The sequence below is a fragment of the Chenopodium quinoa genome, unplaced genomic scaffold (genome assembly GCF_001683475.1).
Source record: "Chenopodium quinoa cultivar QQ74 unplaced genomic scaffold, ASM168347v1, whole genome shotgun sequence".
NCBI classification, from domain to species: Eukaryota; Viridiplantae; Streptophyta; class Magnoliopsida; order Caryophyllales; family Amaranthaceae; genus Chenopodium; species Chenopodium quinoa.
In genome coordinates this window covers 3,391,207-3,409,111 of record NW_018744367.1, presented here as the reverse complement: position 1 = coordinate 3,409,111, position 17,905 = coordinate 3,391,207, and the positions used below count along the sequence as shown (strand labels likewise).

Here is a 17,905-nt window from a genome sequence, read left to right as displayed (position 1 = left end):
AAATTATCCACTTGCCTTTAATTTACTTTTGTCTAGCTTTTTTCCACCTTTAATTTACTTCATCCACTTTTTCCTCCCATTTCTTAAATACCGTGAAAAAACACAAACATGAACTTTATATTTGAACGGAGGGAGTACTATATATGTCTATAGAGACCACAATTTTACTCTCACAACATTAATTTAGGTCCCACAATTTTTCGAGAAATTCTCTGCCTCTAATAATTTAAGTCATGAATAACTCTAATAAGGCCCCGTTCACTTCACCTTATTTTTGCTGAAGTGAAATTATTTTTACTGAAATTAAATTATTTGTACTGAAGTGAAATTAATTTTATTGAACTGAAATTATTTTTACTGAATCTCTATTATATTTCTTCTTTACAATGATTGATTTTTACTACTGAAATTAATTTTACTGAACTAAAATTGTTTTTATTGAACTGAACTTATTTTTATTGAACTGAAATTATTTTTACTGAATATTATTTGTTTAAGGTGAAGTGAACAGGGCCTAACACGGTGTTAGTGTTGAATTGTGCTTAGATGGTACCGTCTAAATACAACAAGTAATTATATCGATACCAACAAAGCAGTTTTACATTTGTTGGTACTTTTGAATAAGTATTTTGGTATCATGATAATACCATCTAAAATATAATTTAATACCAATGCGTGTTATTAAATTCAATGACTCAAATTATTATAGGTAGAGAATTCCTCCAATTTTTCAATTTAATCAATTCTACCCAACTAAAACTTAAAAAAAGCACAATATAAGTATGGGGACAAACAATTAGGGATGGAGGGAGTATAATATATACGCCACTTCGTATCAAATATCAATTGTGTTTTTGTTTGAGTATTCAAGAATTTGAACAGATTAGCACTCATTTAAAAGTGCATCTGAAAAAATGTTGGATCCTCTTGCATTAGGGTGGATGATTCAAGAATGATCTGGTCTCGACTTATACATCCAAATATTTAAATGCCCATCTAACCAGACTCATTTGAAAGTGCATCGGAAAAAAAAAATTGTTGGAAAGTTTTACAGAGTAATTTTCAAGCTAATAACTCATTTTCAAGTTGCTTTTCAAATAAGAATAATAATAACAATTATAAATAAAAATTATGATCTGCTTTTTTGTACGGTGTGTAATGAACTAATGATCAAACTTCTGCAATTATTAAGTGGAAGATACAAAATAAATTAAGCAATGAATTTCCTGATACATGCTATTAAAATTTCCTATGCGGCTTTATGCACAAAAGAATGCCTACTGTAAACTTAACATTAACAAGATGTAGAAAAACTTCTCCGTTTGCAGCATAGATTCTCTAATCCATTATGCGCCTCATCTTGTGTCACTCTTTTTTTTAAACGCCCCAAATCATCTCCATTAACCAATGCATTATATTTTCTGGTTTAAGTTAGTGATGTGTCGAGACCCTAACAAGGACACAATGAGAAACTAGTTGAGACCCTCAAAGTTGCGTCGTGAATCCTTCAAACGAAGGAGACAGAATTTTGAAGAGTCCATCTGGGTTATCAGTATGTACCTATCAACGTAACAGAAGATTAGCCAACATGAGATTAGAACACAAACAATGAACACACATACTAAATCATAAACAGGAAATTATTATTTCAAAGATTAAAAATCTCACAACAAAACATTAGTGATGCTGGTACAAAACATCCAAAAAGACACTGCAGAGCAAATAAATTGAGAAGAGATCGACGAAGTTGACAGAAACTGATAGTCTTGGTAGTAATGCTCATACTATAGATATTGCCTATCATTACAGCTCGAGTAAACTGTTTCACAAAAGAAAATACTATTCTACAAGCACTACAGAAAGAAACTACTACTGCAAGCTCTTCTGAGTAAAATGTACCACAGCTAGCTTTTTCGTAGATTCATATGTACCCAAATAAGGTTATAGTTTTGCAAACAAGCCATGTGTTCATCAAAAACATCATTCATTTTCCAATAAAAATCTTTAGTGAGTAGAGAAACATATGAATTAATGTACATTTTGAAAAGATGACGGAACTAGTAAAAATTAGTAGCAACTTGCAAGATATAAAATATACTTGAAATATGTGGCCAGAAGAAAAAACTGAAGCCTCAAGTACACTTTTTAAGAAGTTCAGAAACTGTAATAAGATGTTAGTCAAGAGAAGAGGACAACAAGTTGATTCATTATGATTTATCAATAAGCCGGCAGTTTATATGAATAGGTTTAAGAATAAAATTTTGTGGCATGTGACACACATGGATACTTCCTTTAACATTAAGCTGTAAAATATTTTCAATACAATGTTTCAAAATATAATCACAAGTTAATTTCTCAAGGTGTTGCTAACTTGAAATAATTTTCAGCTCTAATAATGGAAACTTAACGACCTGATTATCTGACCCGAATTTCCCAACCCAAGACCCAAAACAGTGACCCGGAACTCGACTTGAAACCTGACCTGACTCGACGTGGAATTCACCTGCTTTTGACCCGATACTTGAAGTGACCCAACCTAAAGGTTACCCGACACCCAAAATGACCCGACCCAATATTAATGCGAATTAATTGACCCAAAACAAAAATTATCTGATACTCAAAAGACTCTAACCAACATTAAGCAATACCCACATAACCTCAACCGGTTTCAAATCAAATTAATCAACCCGAACAAACCTGAATAAAAAATAAACTAAACTAAACTGACTTGATTCTTCTATAATTTTTTATTTTGTAACATGTAAGTGCAAAAATTGTATATTTTGAATATTTTTTTTTTCATTGATCTTGAAATCATCAAATAGGTCTAATCTTGAAACAACCGAATTTATTATTTAAATTCAAAATACTCGAATGTTCAAAAGTTGACCCTACCTGAAATGACACAATTCAAACTTGACATGAAAATTACTCGACCAAACCTGAAATGACTCGATCCAAATTCAACTTGACCAGAAATGATCCGAACCTCAATCCGAAATCCGAGCCGACCCGGACTCGAATATAGTCGAACCCCAAATGACCAGACCTCGAAAATCATTTCCCTCTTTTTCGAAGTGATTTTCCTCCTATCCAGTTTCTTCTATTGCAACTCCATTTAAAGTATCCCTATCGGTTTATCCCACATGGCCACATGTATAGTAACTCTTGTTAAGTCAACTAGGATAAGGACAATCCTTTCGAGATAAGGAAATAACAATGGAGGGGGAGAGCTTTGGAAGAGAAAGGGTAAACACTTGACAACTCAACTCAAAAGTATCCCTATCCATGTTTTAGGACCATGGGAATTTTCCACCTTCATAAAGTCTTAGAGCTGTATATATGGGCTAAGCAGCAAAATCAGAGTCATATGTTCTTTTAAGCAAGTTCCAGAAACTATATAAACAGAAAAGTAACATTATTGCCTTATACTTCCTCCGTATCTTTTTAGTTGACACGTTTCTTTAGTCACGTTTGCCAATGCACAAATTCAACCATTAATATCTTTAATTACCGATCAGCAAAAATTATGAAAAGTTAATATTTTGAAAATATATATCATGACGAATCTAACAAGATCTCACATGACTATATTTTTCATTACGTACAAAGCACAAAACACGGTCAAAGGGGAGTGTGCAAATAATTCTAAACTCAAAACGTGTCAACTAAAAAGACATGGAGGTAGTACAAAACAAAAGATACTTGCTTCATGTCATCATGTTCAGATTTAGAGCTTGTTTGGTTGACAAAATAAAATGGGGGAAGGGAAAAATCATAAGAATTGGCAAATTGGATACTTGTTTGGTTGGCACAAAAAAAGAAAAAAAAAAAGGAGGAAGTTGGAATTCAAGGGTATTTCAACTTTCCACAAAACATAGGAAATTAATTACCTAGGTTCCCCTTGGTCAATCAAAATTCTTGGGAATTTCAACTTCCCATTGTCATACCCAAACAACTTTGTGAAATTCCTAGGAATTTCATGAGGAAAATAACTTTCCATGAAATTCAACTTCCTACGGGAATTTATTTTCTGTGTCAACCAAACGAGGCCTTAATATTAGGATTATCAGCCTTGCAGAAAAATTCATCAAGCAACCCAAAAAAAAAAAAAGAACAATCTACACCCCTGATTGGAAAAGAAATGAAAAAATTGAACATGTTGAATAAGTATATTTTTTAAAAAAACCTGTTCGCTTCAATCAGTAGAGAGTTCCCTCAAAACCCTCTATTTTGATGCCCACCTCCCACCTGAGACTTAAAAACACTCCTCAACACTGATAAATTTTAACCAACCTTGGCCACCACCCTTTAAATCATTCTTATCCTAGATCCACTACCAGCTCCCACCATCCCAACCAACAAGAAAACAACCCCCAACAACCTGATCCCACCACAGCCCTTCCCCACCAACCTGCTCATATTCTTTGCAGGTAACCAAGATGCTCAATATTTACATTAAACACTCACCCAGTGTCCTGCATCTTCAAGAACATGCATTTGCACACCACCTCCCTCATCAACAGCTACCTCCTCAGCAGCATGAATTCGTCGAATATCCTCAAGGGCCCATCTATGCAAGCTCCTCTCTGCTTTTAAAAAATTTACATGCACACCTCGAGGAACATCTTCAACAATTTTCCTGTGCAAAGATCAAATCAATGAGCAAACTAAGTCTTAACAACTGGAATCAAAAGGCTCTAGTGTTCATCATCAGCTAAAATGCAAATGTTTACTGAACAAATTGTACAGGTAGAGCGGAAAAGTTAAACAAGAAAATGATTTTTTTTCAGAAAGTTTACATTACCACAAGTTTGTTTCTTCAAAAGAGTGATACATGTCAGCAATTCCATCAAGATCAAATACCCATGAGAATGATGATCCTGAGTTGGGTGAGCCACTACGCCGGAGATTAGTTGCTACCCACTGAACACAACCACAATAATAGCAAAATTGCTCAGTTAGTTGTTTCTACTGAAGCCTGCTGTCTGACAAAAGTGAGTAAACTAACAGATCCCGCTGAAAAAGTAAACATCTTCACATTATGGCTGCTTAAGCAATGATCAATGATGCATCCCCCCCCCCCTCCTTCCTTTTTTTTCACCCACAACTGGAGCATGGAAACAGATTGCATTGCATTCCACTTCATAATTGGCTACTTCAACAAATTAAGAATGGGATATTAGGGAATTCAAATCCAAAGGCAGATTTAATGTTGAGAGAATATGCATGTGAAAACACAAGAAAAAACAATGTTCACTAGGTTAAGTTTCTATTTGTTGTACAAACGTTTAAGCAGTTAAATATCACATAAGTTTGGAAAGAGAAAATAACATAGGTGTGGTTCCATTCCTAAATTAGATGTATGATATTGGGACAAGTCAGAAGTCACATTCATTATAACTTTGTTAAAACAGCCACTGTTCAATTCCTTATTACATTCCAAGTTCTCGGTAATAATGGTCCCACAGATGTTGACTTCCCAAACTGACTATTAAAAAAAAAACTAATATCAACACTTCATCAAAACCTTTGATCATGGGCTTATTCAAATTTTTAATGGCTTTCGTTGAAATGTGTCTCCCCCTTATTCAAACTTCTTACAAGCACATTCATTACAGTAAAATTTATAAAGAAATCCTATAAATTTTTACTCAGTTATCAAACTGCTGAAACTTCCCCTTGCAGTCAATCTCAGCAAATGACAATGGACTGAATGATATGTATCACCTTTGTGCCATCAATTCTCATTTTTGGTTGAGTATTCAATTAGATATAGCATTTGGAACATAAAAACCTAATGCTAAATAAATCAAATCCTCTCCTAACTTTTCGCCAGAGATAACTTTAATCATTAGGTTATACAGTATAATTGTTGCTGTGCAGTAAGGAGGTATGGCCTGATGAAACTATCAGATAGCTGTTTATATAGCAAAAATGCAATAACCATATCATGTCCCATACTATCAACAAAAAAGATCCACATTAGTGAGTAGCATTGCAAACTAATGGGTCAAAGGAAGAAATTGAGAACAGGAGATAATAAAGGTTTAGGAAATATGCCAACAACAAACATAATAAAGAGGCAGAACATAGTAAGAGCAAATAACTGTATTATATTGATACAGATAAAAATTAATAAATAAAAAGTACCTGTGCTACATCCTTAGAGAACCCTTCTTGCACAAGAGCATCCAGAACATATTGCTTTGATGGAATCTTCTTCATCAAAAGAGTAAGAGTCACATAAGATTATTGCTTAACACAACATTAATATAAATATAAAGATAATGAGTTTAACAAATACTTGAAGAATGAAGTACGCCCATATAACTGATGCAAAAGCATGGAAGAAACTTCACTGGTCAATTGATTTCAAGCCTACTCCAACCGATAAATTAAATGATAAGTTTGTTTGTGTCCCTTTTTAATGCATATTTTTGGCTCACTCATCATGGCAGCATATAGTACTTTGCAAAGAGCTTATGTAGAAGTATGGAATAATCTAAACATAGATAGGAATAATGCCATGTATTTAATTGTGAATTTATCAAGCAGCAGCAATGTGTATATATAATCATCAGTTCCGTTCAGCTATATTTGTGCTGAAATAAATGCAGCATTATATTTTATGTGGGCAGCATCATTAAATTGCTTGAGCATGTGAAAATTTATTGCAAGGGTTTAAATCATTTACATGGAAGGAAGACACGGCAATTTTATTTGATTCATTTATTTTTTATTTTTTTTTATGCGTCAAGAAATACAGGAAATTTCAGCATAATGATGAAGCAGTGTTTTCATCGGGTGTGTGGGAATTGGAGCAGCAAAACAGTGGAAGCTACATAAACAATTAAGGAAGCTATTTATTTAAGCCTTTACATGGACTAGTGGTTAGATTTCTCAATACAAGGTTGCTGCATAGTTTCCACATCTCCTAGATAGTATTTAGTTGGTACTTTTATTGCAATATAGCCTATTCTATTTTACAGTTTTTGCAAGGTTAACCAACTTGGATTTATACTCCCTAAATTGCAATCTAATCTACACACTTTATAATTTTGCACTATTCACTTACTCCACTTTGAAGTCATTGGCTCATTGCCCATATTGGTGATTTATAAAAAAAATTCATAGTGGAATCTTGTTAGAATTTTCACAATGTATATTTTCAAAATATTAGCTTTATTGTAAATTTTCATTATTGCTAATTAAAGAATGCATCAACAACCCTGTGTAGATCAAATAGTATTTACAAGGATTAAGGCCTGAATCTTTTGGACTGGGTGTAGCTAAATTGAACAAAAATTACTGTAGCTGAACTGAACCTAACTTAATGGAACTTAATGGAGCTGAATTGAACTGAAAATAGTTATAATAATGAATTAAATGGAGCAGAGCTGTGCGGAACTGAAATTCTAAGAAAGTAAGTCCAAAAGAACATGGCTAAGACTTCTATATTATTTAGGATTGTCTTCAAGTCACGAGTAGAGGGCTATAAAATCCATACTGAACTAAAACATTTATTCTAAGATTTGGTAATGAAATTTCAGTCTTTTTTGCATCAAAGGTTTGTAAGCCATATATTTCTAGAGTTGCATGAGAGAAGCGCATATAAATTCCTTGTGTTTAGAAACTGAAACTAAATTCGGGTCACTTAAATCAAGTGAAAACGTAAGTGAAGCCTACAAAAATCTATGACCCTGGTTATTGAAGCTTGCTAATCAAACTTAAGCCCTTAGAGAGAGAGCATGATTTTGCAGCCTCTCACCAGATCCCATTCTGCATAGAATGAGCAAAGCACGGGTAAATATGATGTATCCTTTTGGTAGGTCTGAAAAGTTAGTTTATTCTGCAAAAGAATATCCTGCATCGTATAATCTGCCCACAAAATTTAATTTATTATTTTATTACTATCCATTATTTAATTATAATTAATTTTAACTATTGCAAGTACCCCTTGAGGGAATGGGGAATCTCCACCTCTAAAGTGCCTCTAATGGAGTTTGATCCCACATACAAACTTTTATCACTAGACCAAGTACTACTTGGAAAGTGCATACAAATACATAATATTAATACGGAGTATAACATACCAAGCTTGGCTTGGTCTAGTGGTAAGGCATGCATCTCATAGATCCTAGGATCAAATCCCACTAGGGGCACTTTGGGGATGGGAACCCTTGCCCTCTCCACCATCAAGGTGCCTAGGGCTGTTGTGAATGCCTTAAGGCCCCCAACCCAAGGCCATACTTGTACCTGACCCAAAAAATGACATTGCAATTTTTACACACTTGTCATATTAAAACACTAGAGCAACACTACTATCAAATTTTGATTGCCAATACAAAAACTAACAATTGAATTTGTATATGGCAATATAACCAAGCTTTTTTTTTTTTTTTTGGGGGGGGGGGGGGGTGTTCCCTCTACTGTTTCTTAAGAAATTCCCTCCAAAACCACATAATGGCCAAGGAAGAAAAGAAATATATCTCAATTATGGACCATAATGCATCTCAAATATGGACTATGTATCCAGTCCCTATCTCTCCTACTCAATATACCCCCTATTAATAGTGTGATTCAATTTTGTCAATTTTGTGGACTTCAAACAGATAATAGGCATAGCTCGTTAGTTTCATAAAGTATCATTTCTGTTCTGCCAAATGATGCATACAGTAACGATCAGTGCAACCAGTGGTCACCTTTCTTTTGAATGCAGACCCCTTATAAGATCTCCTTACCAAGCCAACTATAACCTTGATTTTCAATTTTTCTAAAATAAAGTGAGTTATTATTTATGACTTAAGTTTCCCAAACTGACCCTTATTTGAATGAGTGATGAGGAGAGTATGAAAATATTACAACTAAAAATACAGTGTTTACAAGAGACAAGTCATCTCATTAAGACAACAATATCTGGATACATGAGAGAGAAAAAATTAAAGAATCTCAGAGGTCATAGATTTGCAATGCAATTTTGTCAAAAACCACCTTTTAAATCCTTGTTTTTATGAAAACCCACCTTTAAAAAAAATGTTGTATAAAAATACCCAATTAAAACTTTTTGTTGTAATTCACCACCTTCGATAGGAAAATGAGCTTTGAATTCTAATGATTCAATCGTCATTTGTTTCGTTGTTGGTGGAAAATTACAACAAAATATTACTAGTGTAAAATATTTAATAGGATGTTGAATATTATTAAATAGGTGGTTTTTTACAACATTTTTTTTAAAGGTGGCTTTTCACAAAAACAAGGATTTAAAAGAAGGTTTCTCACAAATGAAAATATTAATGAACAATTAAACATCAAATTTCATCTCAATGACTGTCTCTAAAGACATAAAGTTGACCATGAACTCCAAATAATTCCCAGTTCCTCCTAAAAAAGGTAATTAAAAAACAAAAAAGGACCAAGTGAGAGAACAGGAAGGAGAAAGAAAGGAAAAACGGCTTCTATTTTCTACTATCAAACAAAATTTGGTAAACTTCCATTAACAAGACTGGGAGTTTCAACCTTTCTTTCAATGGATCCAATTTACAATAGCCAAACTGCCAAAGTAAACACATACTCCATCCAGCCCAAATTCATCTTAATGCTTCTCATATTTGGGGTGCCCAAAATCTTCTTCGGACTTCTTTATTTACAGTTATCGGTCAATTTTTTTCACTCTTTTCAAACTCTCACTCGCCCTTTTCTTCCCCCATCCACTTTCAACTTATTAAAGTACACAGCTAATATTTTCCATGCCAATCCCAATTGTAGAAAAGATAAGGACGGAGAAAGTATCTGCCTCACTGCCAGCACACTGGCACACATGGACTGTAGCACAGAATAGAAAAGGAGAAGCATTTCACATCAAGCAACATCAACAAACCTTTTCAGGCATTTTCCGAAGAAAAGAGATAAGTTCTGCTGGATGATCCTCCCCGTGGCCTCCAGATTTTACTTTTCCTGGAGTAGCGTCCAGAACCCAAACCTATGAGAGTAAAAGGGAGAATGAACATATTATTAAGAAAGTTGAATATAGAGTAAAAAGTGAAAATGGTACATGTTCTCCTGAAGTTACAGAGTTTCTGACTACAGATTCGATACACTTGAATCCACATTGTCAAATATAAAAATCTTTAGCCTAATAATATACACTGTCTAGAGAAATTTAGAAAGAGAAAAGGGGGAAGGTAGAATCAACAGCCAAGGGAGACATACATGACATGCTCATAAATAAAAACATTAATCAACAAAAGCAGAAAGAATTGGAACATCCAAATGTTACGTCCTTACCCTCACAGGTCGTGCAAGAGGTTTTGCAGCTTGCTCCACCATGCTCAAGACAACTGCAGTGTTTTCCCATAAATATTGACCAAGTAAACAAATGACAATTATTATGATATAAACATCAAGGATATTTAACGCAGTCCAATAAACTACACACCTTTTCCTCCGAAGCTATGTCCAACCAAAACTCGAGGTATAATTCGAAGCTGAGCAACCTATAAAGGACAAAAAAGTAGGATTTTAATTTGAATGCTGATCATAACGAGGAAACAAAGAACAGTTGAGAACAAAGAGGTAGCATGCATTCTTATTACAGTTGACATGACAACCCGATTGATAAGTGAGAAGGCTAGCAAAGCCATCAAACTATTATATTGCCAAAAAGCACTTCAACTGAATAAAAGAATAGTGACATTTAATTGTAACTTCAACGGTCCATGAAGCATAAAATTGCTATCCATCTAACTACCTTAGCCTGAGAAGTTTAACACAAAAAGACAATATGTATGCCAAAACAAAAGAGAAAAAAATCATATGTTAAATTCAAATCCCATGCTATCCAATGTGCAAGGAATATTGCAGATATAAATTTCAAGAGCATAGTCGAGTTACTAATTCACTGATTTAGACACTGAACGGTAACTGCGAATACACAAACCCACCAAATTCAAGACATCACGACCAGCAGCAGCAACAGTATTGGGCAGTCCTTTCGTAATTGATGCCGAATCACCATGGCATCTCAAATCTACAAGTAGAAACTGTACCAAAAAAGAGAAGTGATAATTCTTTTAAACTATGGACTACAATCTAGAAATACAAACCAAAAGGTATGACATGCAACCCTTTTAGTATTGTTAATTGCAAAAATAGTTTGGTCAACTTAACCAAAAGCACTAAGAAAACATAAGCATCTCCAATATCAGAGATACAAATAGCCTTACTGTTGGCCTATGTCATGTAAGCTTTATTTAACACACATCTCCCTCTCAGAAAATCACTTCCAGCTACAGCAAAAAGCTTTATAAAGGAGAGGAGTGGCAAATATATATTGATACCAGTTTTTTATCCTTCCCCAACCCCCACCCTCCTCACTATACAAAATAATCATGTTTTGAGACCACAAAGAGCTGAAATGCTACACATGTTATAGTAAATTTAACAATATAAACTATGTGGAGGTTACCTGCCACATTGGAAAACTTTTAGCCAACCTGCGAGCAAAGGAACCTAATATAAAAAAGAACGAGAAAATCAATGTCAAATTTTCACAAACTAGATCATATACACACCTCCCGTCATAAGTAATTCAAAATTTTCACTACTGCAGTTCCCAATTTTTGCAAGCAATAACCAGCAAAGTTAAAGCAAGATATAGATAAGTTACTTGACTTCATTGAAAGTGCATATCCAAATTTCATAAAAGAAAATAAACAATAGCTTGTATATATCTCCCACCTTAACTACAAAAATACAATACATACCCCAATTCTTCCGACAGCCAAGAATGCCATGGATAAGAACTGCAGTTGGTGGTTCAGGTACTGACTTGTCCATGAGAGAGCTCCATTTGACCTGAGACGTAGAAATGTCAACGTAATCAGCAATAAGCTTGGAGCAAGAAAGAAAAAAAGAGAGTAGAGATTTTGTGTTAAAAAAGAATACAGCATGTACATTATTAGCTCCAACGAGCCCTCTAACAGATGCATAAATTATGTAAACATTACAGGGGAAAAAATACACATTATCACAGAGAATCATCATAGTTTCAAGCCCCAGCCACATTCTGAAATTATGAATACAATAAATCAACAATTGGCAAGCAACACCTTTGCCAATAGGTAAATCTCTACACATTAAGTTCAATGATTGACATGCCAATCTACTCCTGAAGATGCCACGAAACAAGTAAAGAGATGCGACAACAGATCTAACTTGATCCACAAAACTAGATATTATAGTTGTTACATTCAAAGCAGCGAAATTTATAGCAATCTACCATTCTTACTTTTCTATATCTTATCTAGCTAAAGCACATTTTCTATCTCTACAATTTTGTGTTAGAGGGACTGAGGGAGGCAATCCAAGGAAAAAGACACTACAATAATAAATATTGGCAAACCCTTTAACAGACTCAAGCAAAATAAGCTCTAGTGGACAACCATTACCGTAAATCACAATTTACAGTGGCTCTTTTGATAAAACCCTAGTGGTCAACTAGTCTAGAATGCCATGTAGTTCTACAATCACACGTATAGCTAGATTCCAACATAGCAAAGAATTGAGGACCTCATGCTTAAATGATAGTAAGGGAATACCATATTCTAAACAACGAAAATAGTTAAAGAAAATAGAGATAACTGGTCACTTACAAGAGCTCCCTGCACGAGATCATATGCCTGCAAATACAAGTCACATATTATGGTCAAGAGAAGTAGCATATATGTATATGATAAAAGTACCGGCAAATTTCACACATACAACAAAAATGTAAACGTAATACCAATGTTCCAAATTGCTTTCCCACATACACATTACGCGCGAGCCTCTCGTCCACCAATGCCATATTAAGAGTCAAACCATTACTAACGCTTGTCGAAGAGCATGACATGCGAAGTGCTGCACTCTACAACAAAAGAAAAAATAAAAAAATAAAAAAGAGATCAAAACTAACATTTATAACCTCACACCCTCCACAAGGGGGAAAGGGGTTAATCATACCTAACATGAGACAGGGGCTCATAGGATTAATCTGTAGCAATAAATTGTAGTACTTGTTCAATTATTGTGTTGAATATATTTAAGTGTGCGAAATAGATCTTATCTAGGTTATATTATTTATTAGTTTCTTATGAGAAAACCATCAATGCTAATTATCTTAACGTTTACAAAATTAATGATTGCTCCAATCTTTGTTATTTGGCAAGTAAGGTGAATGGATCAACTAGTCCTGTACTCCCAATCAGACTTTAGGAGTCAAAGCCTTCAAACCCCTTGGAAATTGAAGGAAAGAAAATAGCCTTAAATTTTAAGGATTTGTTTTTGGAGAGTACACTGAGTTATTGAGTTTTCATAAAAATCTGTGTGAACTTATGAGACGCATGTTCATGATGAGACTAAGAGAGATTCTTATTCGCCTCAAAGTGGTAATGCAAGCCATTTGTTTCCCTAATTTTAAATGATCCCAAGATAGGAGAGGCCAATTCATATCAAATTTCCACCCCACAACAGTTGCTTCTAGTGGAGTTTCATCATATAAGTATATAACCCCAAAGTTTGAGAGACCACCACTCGACTAAATATTACTTGGTCATTTGTTTCAATCTTGTGTAAGGTTATGATTAAATTAAATAATTTCAAAAACAATACAAGTTTGGATCATATAATTAGGTACAAGTAATTTGTACATTTCAATAAAATGTCCAAGCTCGTTAGTGCAAACCAAATCCTAAATATGAAGTATAAACTAAAGTTACCTCAATTCAATAGATAATTCATAGACATACTTTAAGCAAACCCATCTAATCATTAAAAAACACAAACCAAAGCTATGTGCTTTTCAAAACTCCCATATTATGTTATGCAACCTAAAATCTTTAATCCGTGTCGCATCTCATTTTTTTGGTCTAAACTTTATACTACAACCAATGAGCCAAACAATCACTTTTAATCCGTGTCGTATCTCATCTTTTTTGTCTAATCTCTAAACTACAACCAATGAGCCAAATAGTCCCTTTTATAGTCTGATCACATCATTCACATATCAAGTTAAATTTCGATATTAATTTATTTTATCAATGACAACCAAACTAATACAGCAAAAAATGAAAAAAATTCATTATATACCAGAAGTACAGTATTCAACAGTATAAGCATTAAAACATAGACTGACAACCAATACCACAAACCGTATTCCACAAATTAAATACTCCGTACAAAAATACTTCCAAAATAAAGTACTCCCTCCGTTTTTTAATATTTGCTCCACTTTTCATTTTTGGCCGTTTTTAAATACTTGTTCCATTTCGTTATTTGAAAAACTTTTACAATATTTAATTCATTTCTCTCGACCAGTGTATCCAACATAAATCATATTTTATTAATTTCATATTCTCTCTCCTCCAATTCTCTCAACTACTTTTGCTTTATACAATTTCTTATTCTTCCACATACTCCACTACCTCCATATTTTATTACTTTCTCGGTTCTCCAACTTCGTGCATGGAGAAATGGAGCAAGAATTTATAAACGAAAGGAATATCAATAAACATTAATAACACCGATCAACACGTGAGCTCGTCACAAACTCCTCCAAAACTAGCATTACTCAATGAAATGTATATAATTCAAATGAAATACTCCAAATTGAAAAAGTGAAATTAAGCAAAACATTAAAAACTGTCTAATTACTATTAAATTAAACTAACAACACGATTAAATGAAGAAACTCGCACCTGAACAGATTTGAAAGGGAGATTAGTGCCGAACCAATCGGACCTAAGCGTTGATCGTCTCTCCTCGGAAATCGCCGGCGTCGAAGCGTATCGCAAAACAGCAGAAGAGGACGAAATTGACGACATTCTTACGGCGGTGATGAAATTAGCGAGAGGAAATGGAGGAGAGAGAAAGAGGAAGGTAGAGAGAGAAATCGGCGGTAGGCGGAGATGCCGAAGCGCGCTCTTTTTTCTCTCTCGCTTTCTTTCCTTTTCAGTGTCTCACTGTTGCTTTGTGGCGCTTCTTCGCATTTGACGCGGTTGATGATTTCTAGTTTTGTTGCTTTCGTGATTTGGACTAACTACTCATGAGACATGACACTTGTTCAACAAAGTAGTTAGAACACAGGAGCCCACCATTTAGAAGATAAACCCGGTTTTTAACTTGGGAGCTGGGATTCAGACTCCGTTTGTTTTAATGGAAAATAAATTTTTAGAAAAATGGTTCTCCATTTTCAAGGATATTTTCATGGCTAATCTTCTAATTTTTCGGATCTTTTAAGATCTAACTGAGATCCCTAATTATAAGTGTAGGAATCTATGGTTAAAGTTTTAGAGCCACCGTGTCAGGAAGCATGCGCAGCAAAGAAAGTTGCACTCAGGTACTGCGCGCAACTATTAGAGTCGTGCATATCCGATTTGTTTTATTCGAAAATGCGGTTTAGTAAAACTTCCATAACTTTAGATTTCGAACTCGAAGTGACAAAAATAAGACATCATGAGAAAGTTATAGATGTCTACTTTCCAACATAATTCGAATTAGGTCAAAAGCTTTTGTGTATTTTATTATATGGCCGGTTTAATACAAAGGTGTCAGCTTTGGGTTCGATTTAATATTTTGATCATATCTTCTTTGTCATAAGTCGAAATTGGGTTTATAATATACCGTTGAATGTTATATGAAAGAGCTATCCACTTGTATAAGTCTTGCACGACTTATATGGATATTTATTTGATTAAGTCGTTTTCAACAATGTAAGGTCTATTTGACCTCAGCACTACATTTTGACGCATTTGGGTCAATATTTAATCAATATTAAACATGATTGACCATATTTTAGGTTTAACTAGTGTATAGCCCAAACGTTGCCCTAGGTTGCTACTTTTATATTTGTACAACTACCAATTTTTAAAAGACATTTTATATATAATATATAGTTTGTATGTATTTTCAATATCTTTGTAGTATAGTATTAAGTTATTCGTGTGTAAGATTAGGGCATAAGTGACAATTAACCTAGATGGTTAAACAATGATCTTTCTTCTAAGAGGTTGAGTGTTTGAACCTCCTTGTCCATATTTTTTTTTAATTTAGTTGAAACAACAAGGAGTATTGTCGGTTGCGTGGGTGACGTGGCATATGGACGAATTGAGTGGATGACATGGCGTATTGAAGAATTGAGTATGTGACGTGGCGTATCGAGGAATTGAATATATATGTGACGTGGTGTAATGAGGAGTGTACGTGACACATAGACGTTTTTAGGAACGCCGTTTAACATATTAGAATAGATAAATAAGCGGATTAGGCTCTAAAATGATTTGGTCTCAAAATTGGGTTTTAGATTACTTCATATTACATTCCATAGACACTTCAAATTTGATCTAACTTAAGCTTGAAAATTGGGTTATTGTATCATCATTGCACTTCCAAGCCAAATATAGGTGACTAAAGTATAAATCTTCATTGGTAAGTTATGTTTATAGTTAAGATCATCATCTAACACCCTAACTTGTTTATTTTCACATGATTCCAAGTGGAGTTGGTGTGTTTATTGCAGAAGAAGGAAAACCAGACCACAATAAGATTTTAGAATTACTATTTGACGACATAAAAGTACTCAAGAAGACATTATTAATGACCTATATACCCCTATACCCATACCCCATAACAACACCACCATCACCTTCATATTCACCCTTTACACCACCACCACCTTCATATTCACCCTCTACACCACCCCCACCTTCATATTCACCCTCTACACCACCATGAGTGGCTCCATCTTTGTAACACCTTAGAAATTCCTTTCCTTTAAAATACCTGTTTTGCCATCTTTAAAATATGAAGTAGGAAAATCTAAGACATTACCGCCACCGTAAAAACGGGTAAGGCAAATATCAAAGACTCACACAGCTAAAGACTATCTTTAAAACCATTTAAAACAAGTCAACTTAGAAGTCAAACCAAACGAAAGTAAAATCAAACAAAGTCAAACGAAGTCAACCTACAACTTGGAACTATTGTAGGCCTTTAAAACCAAATAATATTAAAAATCTTTGTGTTAATCTCACAAGCTCAATAAAATAAATAATATTCAAAGCAAATAAAACACATCATATTCCTATGAGAACTAAGCATGATTCGCTCTTCACTCAAGCCCATCATAAATATGCTTCATCACCTGTAAAGCTTATCTCTACTTGTCCCCACTACTCGCCATTAGAAATGGGTCGTCGTAGGGCCAAGGTAAAGATAAGGCCAAACAAACATACAAACACACAATCAACAATGCTAAGTACATAAGCGTAATAAAACACACTAACATGCTTTCATCTTATCAACACAGAACTTACCGTGCTGCACCTGTTTACAAGCATACAAAACATTCAACACCTAACTAGACAAATACCAATGTTCATTTAATTTTGATTACACATCGAACGAGTTTCCAACCAAATCCCTGCCTCAAATAAATCGAGGTAAACTACACCGGGAGCTAACCGGGTAGGCAAATGTCACATGTAGTGACTGGACGTCCTGCGCATAATGATAATAAAAAGGAAAATACAGCTGTACTCCCAGTAGAAGTTATGGTCAAATATAAAGTCGCATAACTCCCCCCATATGTTCATACTCAAGGTATATACGTTCCAAGAGTTTTGGTGTGTAATCTCTTTCACTTTACGTTATTTTACATATTATTATACTTGGTGATGACTCTCAAACCATAGCACAATCAAACATTATAAATCATTCAAGCATTCAAACATACCAATTTAATTCTTGAATAATTAGTGACCACATAAATTTAATAGTTGAACCTTTTTTTAATCTATCTTAGTGTCAAAGACACCTTAACCGCATAATGCATCACAAATCCTATCCCTTGGTGTTAAAAACACCTTAA

The 17,905-nt window shown here is 34.2% G+C and overlaps 1 protein-coding gene across 1 annotated transcript; it reads right to left on the bottom strand.

The window, feature by feature from the left end:
- Positions 1–1,098: 1,098 nt before the first annotated feature.
- LOC110696551 (protein ABHD11-like) lies at positions 1,099–15,062 on the bottom strand. The gene is made up of 13 exons (XM_021873876.1): positions 14,736–15,062; positions 12,785–12,907; positions 12,654–12,680; positions 11,766–11,856; positions 11,468–11,511; positions 10,944–11,042; positions 10,439–10,496; positions 10,288–10,340; positions 9,881–9,982; positions 6,154–6,219; positions 4,808–4,926; positions 4,471–4,642; positions 1,099–1,560 (listed from the first exon to the last, which is right to left on the bottom strand). The coding sequence occupies exons 1-13, from the start codon at positions 14,859–14,861 to the stop codon at positions 1,486–1,488; spliced, it is 1,155 nt and encodes a 384-aa protein (XP_021729568.1). The 5' UTR covers positions 14,862–15,062; the 3' UTR covers positions 1,099–1,485.
- Positions 15,063–17,905: the final 2,843 nt, after the last annotated feature.